The 13,128-nt window shown below is 44.9% G+C and overlaps 1 protein-coding gene across 3 annotated transcripts in view; it reads left to right on the forward strand.

Moving 5' to 3' along the window:
* The window catches only part of GNAL (G protein subunit alpha L), an 84,811-nt gene that overhangs the window by 54,650 nt on the left and 17,033 nt on the right, over positions 1-13,128 (forward strand). For all 3 annotated transcript variants that reach the window (XM_081561687.1, XM_081561688.1, XM_081561689.1), the window contains one exon: positions 9,135-9,232. In XM_081561687.1, the coding sequence (XP_081417813.1) occupies positions 9,135-9,232 (98 nt within the window). The remainder of the gene's footprint in view (positions 1-9,134; positions 9,233-13,128) is intronic.

A 13,128-nucleotide genomic window follows, 5' to 3' on the forward strand; every position in this document is an offset into this window, starting at 1 on the left:
CTGACACTGTTTTCCACTGTTTCCCCATCTATTTCCCATGAAGTGATGGGACCAGATGCCATGATCTTAGTTGTCTGAATGTTGAGCTTTAAGCCAACTTTTTCACTCTCCTCTCACTTTCATCAAGAGGCTTTTTAGTTCTTCTTCACTTTCTGCCATAAGGGTGGTGTCATCTGAATATCTGAGGTTATTGATATTTCTCTCAGCAATCTTGATTCCAGCTTGTGCTTCTTCCAGCCCAGCGTTTCTCATGATATACTCTGCATATAAGTTAAATAAGCAAGGTGACAATATACAGCCTTGACGTACTCCTTTTCCTATTTGGAACCAGTCTGTTGTTCCATGTCCAGTTCTAACTGTTGCTTCCTGAACTGCATACAGATTTCTCAAGAGGCAGGTCAGGTGGTCTGGTATTCCCATCTCTTTCAGAATTTTCCACAGTTTATTGTGATCCACACAGTTAAAGGCTTTGGCATAGTCAATAAAGCAGAAATAGATGTTTTTCTGGAACTCTCTTGCTTTTTCGATGATCCAGAGGAGGTTGGCAATTTGATCTCTTGTTCCTCTGCCTTTTCTGAAACCAGCTTAAACATCTGGAAGTTTACAGTTCACGTACTGTTGAAGCCTGGCTTGGAGAATTTTGAGCATTACTTTACTAGTGTGTGAGATGAGTGCAATTGTGTGGTAGTTTGAGCATTCTTTGGCATTGCCTTTCTTTGGGATTGGGATGAAAACTGACCTTTTCCAGTCCTGTGGCCACTGCTGAGTTTTCCATATTTGCTGGCGTATTGAGTGCAGCACTTTCACAGCATCATCTTTCAGGATTTGAAACAGCTCAACTGGAATTCCATCACTAGCTTTGTTCGTAGTGATGCTTTCTAAGGCCCACTTCACTTCACATTCCAGGATGTCTGGCTCTAGGTGAGTGATCACACCATCGTGATTATCTGGCTCCTGAAGATCTTTTTTGTACAGTTCTGTGTATTCTTGCCACCTCTTCTTAATATCTTCTGCTTCTGTTAGGTCCATATCATTTCTGTGCTTTATCCAGCCCATCTTTGCATGAAATGTTCCCTTGATATCTCTAATTTTCTTGAAGAGATCTCTAGTCTTTCCCATTCTGTTATTTTCCTCTATATCTTTGTATTGATTGCTGAGGAAGGCTTTCGTATCTCTCCTTGCTATTCTTTGGAACTCTGCATTGAGATGGGAATATCTTTCCTTTTCTCCTTTGTTTTTTGCTTCTCTTCTTTTCCCAGCTATTTGTAAGGCCTCCTCAGACAGCCATTTTGCTTTTTTGCCTTTCTTTTCCACGGGGATGGTCTTGATCCCTGTGTCTTGTACAATGTCACGGACCTCTGTCCATAGTTCATCAGGCACTCTGTCTATCAGATCTAGTCCCTTAAATCTATTTGTCACTTCTACTGTATAATCGTAAGGGATTTGATTTAGGTCATACCTGAAACTCCAATACTTTGGCCACCTCATGCAAAGAGTTGACTCATTGGAAAAGACCCTAATGCTGGGAAGGATTGGGGGCAGGAGGACAAGGGGACGACAGAGGATGAGATGGCTGGATGGCATCACTGACTCGATGGACATGGGTTTGGGTAGACTCCGGGAGTTGGTGATGGACAGGGAGGCCTGGGGTGCTGTGATTCATGGGTTTGCAAAGAGTCAGACACGACTGAGCGACTGAACTGAACTGAACTGAACTGAATGGTCTAGTGGTTTTCCCTACTTTCTTCAATTTAAGTCTGAATTTTGCAATAAGGAGTTCATGATCTGAGCCACAGTCAGCTCCTGGTCTTGTTTTTGCTGACTGTATAGACCTTCTTTTAAAAAGAGTACACCTTCAAAATAACACCAAAAATTTACTTAGGAAAAAAATCTAACAAATGATGTGGAAAATGTGGTACACTAAAAACTAGGAAACATTATTGAGAGAAAATAAGACATAAATAAACAAATATACCATGTGCACGGATAGAAAGTTCATTACTATTAAAATGGCATTCTCCCCAAAGTAGCCTAGAAACACAGTGCAATTCCAGTCAAGATACCAACAGCTTTTCTCTAGAAACTGACAGGCCCATTCTCAGATATATGTGGAAACTCAGAAGACCAAGAATATTTTACTCTCAGAAAGAAAATAAAACAGTAATAAGAAGACATATAACTCAGTTTTTAATGGGAAAAATATTTGAACAGATACTTCAAAAATAAGACTTGCAAGTGGCCAACCATCACGTGAAAAGATGTCCACCATCACTGGCCATTAGGGAGATGCAGTCTAAGGCCACAGCCAGATGCCAGCATGCACTCACTAGAATAATTAAAAATTTTTAAACTGACAAAAACCAAGGTTTTAGGAACTTGAGATTTGGAGGAACTCAAACCCCTAACACATTGCTCTTGACAGTGTAAATGGAATGGCCACTTTGGAAAACAATTTAGCGGTTTTTTAAAAGTTAATCGTGCACCTGCCCTGTACCCCAGCAATTCCACTCCAGGGTATTAACCCGAAAGAGATGATAATGGAAGTCCATACAAAGGCTGGTACCCAGATATTCCTGCACTTTTACTCGTAACAGTCAAAACCCAGAAATGACCCAGTGTCCATCCACTGGTGAGTAAATAAATAAAATGTGATCTTATTCATACAATGTAATAAAACTGAGCAGTTTTTTTTAAGCTACTAATAACAAAACGGGTAAATCCCAGAAAACTCAGGCTAAGCGAAAGAAGCCAGACCCAAAAGACTATGTGATTTCACTTACATGAAGTTTCTAGAAAAGGCAAAACTATAGAGACTGAAGTAGATTGTCAGTTGTCTGAGACTGGGGCGAGGATTGGGGAGGTGGTGTGGAGGTGGTGGAAAGGCTCTGAGACTTGGCTATGTTGGTGGATGTGTGACTGGATAACTACATGGGTGAATTTTAGGGCATATAAAGTAAACCTCCAAAGGCTGCTAGAAATGATTCTAAGAATAAAGCAGGCTGTCCAAGGTAGGGGGTCAGGGGAAGGTGAGTGTGGTATTTATTGTAAACGTGGGTTTGCTCTCAGTGGTCTCCAGCCACGAGGAGCTGCTACAGGCAGGGAAACAGGAAGCTGGCCCAGCCCACTGAGCTGCTTCCAGATGCAGGCAGACACCTCCTCGTCATGGGGCTCGGACAAGTGTGAAGGATCCGTGATCCTTCCCATTTTGTCATCTGTAGAACGGGAGCTGTATCACCTGCACGGCGGGACATTTGAGACTGGAAATGAGCCCTCGGCCAGGAGACCCTGAGAACCTTGCCTGGGACACACAAGGCCCTAGGAGGGGCCAAGTGACCCCCACCTTACATTTGGTTTCTTGCTGTGGTTCTTTGCCCATGGAGGCTGTGTTTCATGCAGGGAGACACACAAGCTTGGGGACCCCCGATTACTGTTAATACTTTGGTTTTTTCTGGGTCTTCATTGCAAGACGTGGGCTTTCTCCAGTTGTGGAGCATGGGCTTAGTTGCCCTGCAGCATGTGAGATCTTAACTCCCTGACAAGGGCTTGAACCTGCATCCCCTGCATTGGAAGGCAGATTATTAACCACTGAACCATCAGGGAAGTCCCCTTTAACATGGTTTCTGAACGCTTTTCTAAATAGAATTTGAGGTATCCTGTATTCACTTAGACCTGAGGATGGACAGAGATTATAAATAACCAGGCATGATGGATCCCACACGCACTTTCAACTTGACATCCACCAGATATCTGAAAAGAGAAATGACAGAAGCCTATTAGATCACCCTGCTTTCTGAGGGGTAAAACTGAGTAGGTGCATTTTAGATGAATCAGACTCAAACTTGAGCTTCAGAAAATTCCATTTAAATGGCTACTCACCTGAAACAAACTGCCTGTTTCTAAGGCTCACTTGATGGTGTGATGACCACTGTCCACTGTGTTACCATGGACAGTTCCTTTAATTATTTATTTTGCTTCAACATGGGCTTCCCTTGTGGCTCAGCTGGTAAAGAATCCGCCTGTAATGCAGGAGACCTGGGTTCAACCCCTGGGTTGGGAAGATCCCCTGGAGAAGGGAAAGGCTACCCAGTCCAGTATTCTGGCCTGGAGAATTCCATGGACTGTATAGTCCATGGGGTCACAAAGAGCCAGACACAACTGAGCTACTTTCACTTTCACTTTTGCTTCAACATATTCCATAAAGGATTTGGTGCCACTCACAAGGTTATAACACAAATTAATTTAAAAAAATGAACTATGGCAGAAGGGAACTAGGAGCAGGAAAGCGAGTGATGTGAAGCAGATTGAAGTAGGTGCCCAGAGCATAAGGCAAGGTCTACACACAAGCTCGGACCCGTGCCCAGACAGGGTTTCTGAGGTTCTGTGCCATCAACTCAGTAATGTAAGTGAAGAAGAGTCACAGGATCCCAGAGGATTAAAAATTAATAATAAAATTGAAAGAGTAATTGCCTGAGAGATGCAAAAAACTATTCCTGACACTAAAATTAAAGAGGGATCTTTTCCTTACATCATCCTAGGAATAATATTTTTCACTCCACCTATCGAAGGTTTCCACCTGCCTCAGGACAGGGCACAGAGTGTGGGAGCAGCCCCACTTGAGATCTGGATGCCCTCCAGACCCCTGCACCACATTCAGCTCACCAGACAAGAAGTATTTTTGACTTGATTTTTATTTCCAAAACGAAAAATGTATTTTAAGCGTTAGTGTAACCAAAATGTTGTTTTATTGTATTATATTAGGAGAAAAATCATGCAAGGATTTTTTTTACGTTTCTTGTTGGCATACATCTATTTCTATTTTAAAGCAGTAATGAAGAATTTAAAAGCAAAAAAAAAAAAAAAAAAAGTTACTCACCTGAGAATTCCAAGCTAGCTTTGAGTATACTTTACATCTACAGAAAGGTGTAAACAGCAGAACCAGAAAGCAAGTGCTGTGCTAGGAGATGGAGAAGTTGGGTATTTAATATTTTTAGTTTAAATTTTGATTTCAACATCAAGATTATGCTGTAACAATTTAAAGCCTTGCTTTTGTAAAAGTAGGTTTAATTTGGTATCATTATCATTTTTATTTTCTATAACACAACTCAAACTTCTTTGAATAAGAGTAACATAAATCTCCATGTATTTCAGTTGCTAAATATGTGAAGATCACAAGGTGATTCTCATAATCTGTAATACAGAAAAAATAGGAAGTATGACTTAGTAATTTTCTCTTTGTGCTCTGAGTGTCTTTCAACTCCCAGATGTCAAAAACAAGTGACACTTCACTGTGAATCACCCTCTTTTTAGACATGCACACACAACATTGAAATTATTTTTATTTAGTATTGTTCATTTTAGTTGCTAAGGGAGGCATACTAAAGTTATTCCTCATATTTACTTCCCAGTAGTCTTAGCAAATGTAGGAGGATTCTAGCCAGGCTCTGAACAAATGTTTGCTTGCAGCTCGAGAAGCTGCAGTGGTTCGTGATGTCACAGAATCATTTCTTTACTGGTTTGTATGTTTTTATTTGAGGTTGTGGTATTGTGGCTATACCTCTGAAGGAGGGCCTGGCAACCCACTCCAGTATTCTTGCCTGGAGAATCCCATGGACAGAGGAGCCTGGTGGGCTATAGGGTCGCAAAGAGTCGGACACAACTGAATCAACTTAGCACACACGCGCATTGTGGCTATGATTTCTAAACCTTTATCTTTTAGAAATAATGTTGAAATAAAACAGTGGTGTAAGAGAGCTGCTATAAAATAATAAAGGTGGGAGAGAAGGCCTGAGATACCGATAAAGAGACCGGCCACACAATGAGTGTGGAATCTGCCTGTGGGTAGCGAGTGCTAGGAGGCAGTCTCTCTGCTTCTGTGTGACGTTTTCCCTGATGAAAAGGTAAATAAGTCACAGCCACAGCCACCCTGGAATTTTCCACAAAGGTCTGAGAACTCCTTAAAGAGTAAATGTGGAGACTCCTGGGCACCTGGCCTTGGTCTTGCCTAAGGTCTTGTTCCCCAAGGAGGAAGATGAAGCAGATTGAAGTTGCCCCTGTCTTCTTGGCATCATCCACAGCATCTGCTGTAAGGTCACAGCGTCTGCTGTAAGGTCACGGCATCTGGTGTAAGGTCACAGCAACCAGGAAGCAACAGTTAGAACTGGACATGGAACAACAGACTGGTTCCAAATAGAAAAAGGAGTACATCAAGGCTGTATATTGTCACCCTGCTTATTTAACTTATATGCAGAGTACATCATGAGAAACGCTGGGCTGGAAGAAACACAAGCTGGAATCAAGATTGCCGGGAGAAATATCAATAACCTCAGATATGCAGATGACACCACCCTTATGGCAGAAAGTGAAGAAGAACTAAAGAGCCTCTTGATGAAAGTGAGAGAGGAGAGTGAAAAAGTTGGCTTAAAGCTCAACATTCAGACAACTAAGATCATGGCATCTGGTCCCATCACTTCATGGGAAATATATGGGGAAACAGTGGAAACAGTGTCAGACTTTATTTTTGGGGGCTCCAAAATCACTGCTGATGGTGATTGCAGCCATGAAATTAAGATGCTTACTCCTTGGAAGGAAGGTTATGACCAACCTAGATAGCATATTTAAAAACAGAGACATTACTTTGCCAACAAAGGTCCGTCTAGTCAAAGCTGTGGTTTTTCCAGTGGTCATGTATGTATATGAGAGTTGGACGGTGAAGAAAGCTGAGCGCCAAAGAATTGATGCTTTTGAAGTGTGGTGTTGGAGAAGACTCTTGAGAATCCCTTGGACTGCAAGGAGATCCAACCAGTCCATCCTAAAGGAGATCAGTCCTGGGTGTTCATTGGAAGGACTGATGTTGAAGCTGAAACTCCAATACTTTGGCCACCTCATGCGAAGAGTTGACTCATTGGAAAAGACCCTGGTGCTGGGAAGGATTGGGGGCAGAAGGAGAAGGGGACGACAGAGGATGAGATGGCTGGGTGGCATCACCGACTCAATGGACATGGGTTTGGGTAAACTCTGGGAGTCGGTGATGGACAGGGAGGCCTGGCATGCTGTGATTCATGGGGTCGCAAAGAGTCAGACACGACTGAGCGACTGAACTGACTGACACAGCAACCAGGTTCCTACCTCTCTGCTGTCTTCAGCATCACCCCAAGAACTATGCATTTTGTTCCTTGGACCGAGCACCTCTCTGTGACTTTGTCTCCAAGGCTTCTGCTTAGACTATTAAAGAAAAACTTCACTTACATCACTGAGTTGATGGCACAGAAGCTTAGAAACCCTGTCTGGGCACAGGTCCGAGCTTGTGTGTAGACCTTGCCTTATGCTCTCAGCACCTACTTCAATCTGCTTCACGTCACTCGCTTTCCTGCTCCTAGTTCCCTTCTGCCATACCTCGTTTTTTTAATTAATCCTGTTTTTAATCCTGACCCTTGTTAAAGACAGGAAGGAACTTTGTTCCAGGACCACTGCACAAGAGGTTGCAGTGGGGGAAAGGGAGTGCTCAAATTCCAGCATCACTGAGACAGTGGCATCACTGCCTGCCAGGACTAGCAGATGATAGCACAAGAGAGCATTTCTCTTTAAACGTGTGTGTGTGTGTTTGTCCTTGTTTGGCTCTTAGAAGTTTTTAAGGAAGCCCACAGACCCCTTCTCTGGAGAGATGGGAGCAGCCCTGGAAGGTTCCAGAAGAAAGCGTCAGTTCAGGGGGCAGGATAAAAGTTGAGGGTCCAGCTCCTCTCCTTCGCATGGACGCTGTCCATTCCTGTCCCCTGTGGACAGTATGGATTTGTTGTTGATGCCAACAGGCAGGCAGACACGATAGACACAAAGACTCATGGTGTAAGCTTAAACATTATTCCTGACATTAGGAGTCAGGATGAGACGTACTGGAATCTGGTGATGCTTACACTCAGGGCCCCCACTTCCCTTCCCGGGTTCTGGACCTAATTTGTACCTGTAATTCTGTGTTTCCTTTTTCCTAGAGGGCCTAAAACTTGTATAAATGTCAGGCCCCTCAGAACTGGGATCTACCCTTGTATGGAACTGTGAATCTCTAAAAAATGTGCCAACTCAGTTTGTTATTTTTTTTTCTGCAAAGAACCTGTGCTGATTGCTAGGGAGTGTGCCCTCAGCTGCTTCATGGAGGGTTTGCCCCAGACCCTCCCCTGCAGATAGAAGGTGGAAGTCAGTGCTTCCTGGTGTGGGAGGGGATATAAATATTCTAACAGAGAGTTTCTTGAAAATTTACATAACTTCTTTTATATTTAGCTGCTAATGTATAGTCATTTGCTACCATAGCGCTGCTCATTTAAAATGGGTAATTTTGGAAATACAGGTTCACAGAGTCACCTTTACCCAGGTGGCCAGCTTCCTGCTTCAGAGGCTGCTGGTACCATCATGGATGGGCTTGAATGAAAATTCCCAGTTCATGCTTACCTCAGAGCTTCTTAAAAGACCAGAAGACAATAAATCACTATCCCCAAAGATTGTAATTTTAAAAGTTTCTTTCTCATGTACCTAATGCTTCTGGGCAGAACATAACTCACCTGGTCAGTCATGTCTGTTCATGATCGTGGCTTCATTCTCACCTAGAAAATTAAAAATGAAAGTGTTGGTCGCTCAGTCATGTCCGACTCTGCGACCCCATGGACTGTAGCTCGCCAGGCTCCTCTGTCCATGGAATTCTCCAGGCAAGAATACTGGAGTGGGTTGCCATTTCCTTCTCTAGGGGAAACTCCCAACCCAGGGATCGAATTCAGATCTTCTGCATTACAGGCAGATTCTTTACCATTTGAGCCACCAGAGAAGAAGCTAAAACAGACCTTGCCATTATAACTAGTGTGTTTTTTCATGGCTGAAGTGGCCATTCTGCTAGTCAAGTCACTGAGTCTTAAGAACTGTGAATTCTTAGTGGTACGGATAGTTGATGAATGTCATTAATTTTGGACTCATCACTTCCGCTTTGGGAACTCTCTGGGACCATGAGAATGTTTTACGTAGATTGAGGAATGAGGCCTTCCACCCTGTGTGGAGCCGACCTACCCTGCAGATGGTTTTGGCATTTTCTTTTTCCTTTTAACTTTTGGTAGATGGGTAGCACATGTTTTCTTACTCATAACTTTTTCAAATTTCAGGAATTCTTTGATCACGTGAAGAAGCTCTGGGATGATGAAGGCGTGAAGGCCTGCTTCGAGCGGTCCAACGAGTACCAGCTCATCGACTGCGCCCAATAGTGAGTCTGCCCACAAGGCCCGGCCCAGGGTGGGCGCCCCCATCGCATTGCCCCTCAGAGTCCAGCTCTCCCACCCTGTGCAGCAAGTGGCATCACCTGGATATGTGATGACCCAGACTGTCAGGTCATTCTGGCTGCTGCTCAGAGGGTGGAACGGAGGCAACAGAGATCCATGGGTGCTTCAGGGCAGGTGGTGGGCTTAGAGGTGAGCCTTGGTCCATGGGGACAGAGCCAGGCAGCAGAACAGATGAGAGAGGTGGAGAAAAGAGGGGGTCAGGGTGACCACAGGTGCGTCATGATGCTGTTATTCAGATGGAGACCTGGGAGATGTCGTTGGTGGAGGACAAGACGCCATCCAGCTTCAGTTTGGAGAAGCCAAGCTGAGATACCAGAGCAGAGACAGAGAGGGAGCAAGTGGCTGGATGTAGGAGCTGGTGTTGATGAGAGGAAGCGACCCAGGTGTGGACGGTGCCTGCCCACTGATAACTGTAGAGCCTGGACAAGATGAGCGAGTATAGACTGAGGAGAGGTGCTGAGCAACGATGTTCAGTCTGCAGAGGATGGAGGAGTGGCAAGAGGGGGGATCCTCCTAGGAGGCAGTCCCTGAGGCCAAGACAGAGAGACAGATGGTGCTGGTGGGACCTTACTTCACCTCATCCCGCTTGTGCCTGGGAGCCAGCCGCACCCCTTCAGCCGCTGGCAAGTGGCGAGCTGCCCCAATACAGGGAGCTTCTGGGCTGTCCGACAGGGCCAGGTTAGCCAGAGGTGCCTACAGACCTGCCCCAGGCGCCCTGAATGACCACCAACAGCATTAACGATCCTCCCTTATGTACGTGAAAGTCTATTTACTGATAAGGATCTGTAGTTAACTAGTTGTGCATGCTCAGTCACCTCCGACTCTTTGCTAATTAACTAGAGCAGTACTTAAAACTTCTCTTTTCCTGCTGTGCTTAACAGTTCCTTCAAGACTTGCCTTGAATCCACATCACCCTGTAAATAGACCACAGGCTCTGGCTCACATTTGTGACTGCTTTCCTGTGCTCACTTATTCCACAGCTGGATTGCAAAGTCCAGAGAGCTGGTGGGTTTAGATGTGGGTGTGGGTGTGGGGGACAGTTCTGGTGGAGCTAAACGCAACCTGAGGGTCCTGGGGGCCACCTCTCCCAGAGGGGCCCTCATCTCCCATCTGAGACCCTCTCACGCTCTTTTCTAAGGCCATGTCACCGTCGCTTAAAAACCACAGTGGAATTATATGTTAAATCACAATGTTGTAGAGATGGGAATGTCATATTAAGAAAATGCCAGCAGCTGGAATTCCCAGCACAGCTCAAGATAACATTAAAACCTATATAAGTTTGCATCTGAGGTTTGTGAGGGTATGTCTGATCACCATTTCCAGCATTTCTTGAGTGAAGTCCTGAGCCTTCAGCGCCCTTCAGTGTCCCATTAGGCATTTCTCTGTATCTTATGAAAAGAGCACATCACCATAGTGATAGAATTAATGATTTACTTTAAAATAGAATATGCAAGGCACATATGACAAAAAGAAGCAGCCTGATCTTTGCTGGCAGGCAATCAGGATCCAGATGTTCGCTTGGGCAGGGTGCTTCGTGGGAATAAAGTCACGGACTCTGTTCTTGTGCACTTGTTGTAGGATTGACTAAGCAGAGAGCCAAACACCCCAGAGCCTGCCTGGCACCTGGGGGCCCTTGTTGAGCTCCTGCTGCCATGTCTCCATGTGGGAGTGGAGGTTCAAGGGATCTCCTGAAGGGCCTGAAATCAGCGCTGTCACCCAAGAGGACCCCAGCCACGATCTGCTGTTTCCTTCAGTTCTGTCCTTTCAAATTAGGGAGAGCGAGACTGAGATCCAAGATGAAGACTGCAGGCTTGTCAGACATCAACACCGTGACTCCTGCTCTGGACTCTGCCCCCCACCCCACCCCCACCCGCGAACATCACTCTCTGGGTTAATCCTAACATCCCCAGCTTGGCTTCCTTAATCCATTTTAATATGCATAGGACTCAAGTGGGATCAGCAACTGTTGTTTCTTAATCACGAGCTTGTTTTTCCTCTGCACTCGGATTTTGAGGCTGGGGCCGAGGGATTTCAAGAACAAGTAACATTTCATAACACTTGTTAGACACACACGCGTGATGCCCAATGTGTTTATGTTGCCAAATGAGATGTTGAAGGAAAGTAGCTGCTTCCACCTCCCATCACCATGGTTTATGGAAGAAAGGACATTCCAGCATCCAGCGGGGAATGCCCTGGGACCGGGACACTCAAGCCTGCCTGCCCAGCCCCCAGGTTTCCAGCTGCTTGGAGAATGTGTCTTATTCCTCTTTGGAGGCTCAATTCCTGGGAGGGTATCTTTGCATGAAGTCAGGGCTGTTTGAAATCGGGAGCCCAGGGCTCAGCATGGGGTGGTGGGGAGCTGAGCTGAGCTTCGCCCTGGCAGAATCCAGGATTCTGACGCATCTTCTTTTCCCTTCTCTTCTGAATTCTCAAGAAAAAAAATCTGCCAACATCTTGGCATGACTCCAAGTCACCATGTTATCTGCTCAGCAGTCTTGTATTTTGAACCCAGGTGCTAACTAAGAAAGGGATTCATTCTAAGTCTGTTCTTCCATGGCAGAAACCATGGGAATATTTGAAGGGAGGAGATGCTTCCCGAGGGACTGAACTTCCAGTGAAGAATCCAAGAATGGTCTCACCACAGTTCCTCAGAAACTTAAAACACGGAGGAACCCGGCGGTTTTTCTCCTGGGTACACCCAAGAGATTTAAAAACATACATCCACACAAAAACCATGTACAAATGTTCACAGCAGCATCATCCACAGTAGACAAAAGCACAAACAACCGACATGTGCATGAAAGGATGAAGGGATAAACGGACTTGGTCCAGCCACACACAGGGATCTTATTTGGCCATAAAATCAAATGAAGCTCTGATGCGTGTTGCAACACGAGTGAACTTGAAAGACATGAGGCTCAGTGAAAGAACCCTGGCACGAGGGCTACATGCCCTATGAGTCAATTTGTATGAAGTGCCCAAAACAGGCAAACTCATACAGACACAGAGAGTAGATTAGTGATTGCCGAGGGCTGGGGAGGGGAAATTGAGAGTGACTCTAAATGGGTGGGCACTGCACCATCCAACAGAGGACCCGCCTGGCTGGAGGAGCCTGGGAGCTTTAATAGTTGGCCTTTTGGTAAAAATTAGTGTCTTTGGAGTATCAAGCAACCTGGGCGAATTAGCAGAGATTCTGTTTCATAAGAGTTCCCCGGTGCCCACTGTGAAAATTAAAAACAGTCTCTACTGTATTATCCCCCAAAATGCACTTCCTCTAAGTGCTAATAATAAGTGATTAGGTAGCCATGGAAACAGCTATTTTGGGAGAAAGGAAATCAAAGAAAATTGGATTTCAGAACAGGTTTATAAAGTCAGACTTTGCTTAATCTAACTTGAAACTGCAGTGTACATAGGGTCTCATGCTTTGCACTGTTGTGTTTATGTGATACCTTTCAGACACGTCCATTTACTTAACTGGTTTTAGAATACTCTGGAAGAAAGATGCCCCCCAAAGAAAAGAATAGTGGGAAAGGTGAAGTGATTCACAGCTGTGTTAGTGTTAGTTGCTCAGTCATGTCTGACTCTCTGCAACCCCATGGACTGTACCATCAAGCTCCTCTGTCCATGGGATTCTCCAGGTGAGAATACTGGAGTGGGTTGCCATTTCCTTCTCCAGGGGATCTTCCCCACCCAGGAATCAAACCCTAGTCTCCCATATTACGGGCAGATTCCTTACCATCTGAGCCACCTTCTAGAAACGTCTCATATGAAGAAAGAGTTCTACTTTAGGGAAAGAAAATCTTCACTAAGTTGTTGATGA

Source organism: Giraffa tippelskirchi, chromosome 14, assembly GCF_054371585.1.
Source record: "Giraffa tippelskirchi isolate mGirTip1 chromosome 14, T2T-mGirTip1v1.2.pri, whole genome shotgun sequence".
Classification (NCBI taxonomy): Eukaryota; Metazoa; Chordata; class Mammalia; order Artiodactyla; family Giraffidae; genus Giraffa; species Giraffa tippelskirchi.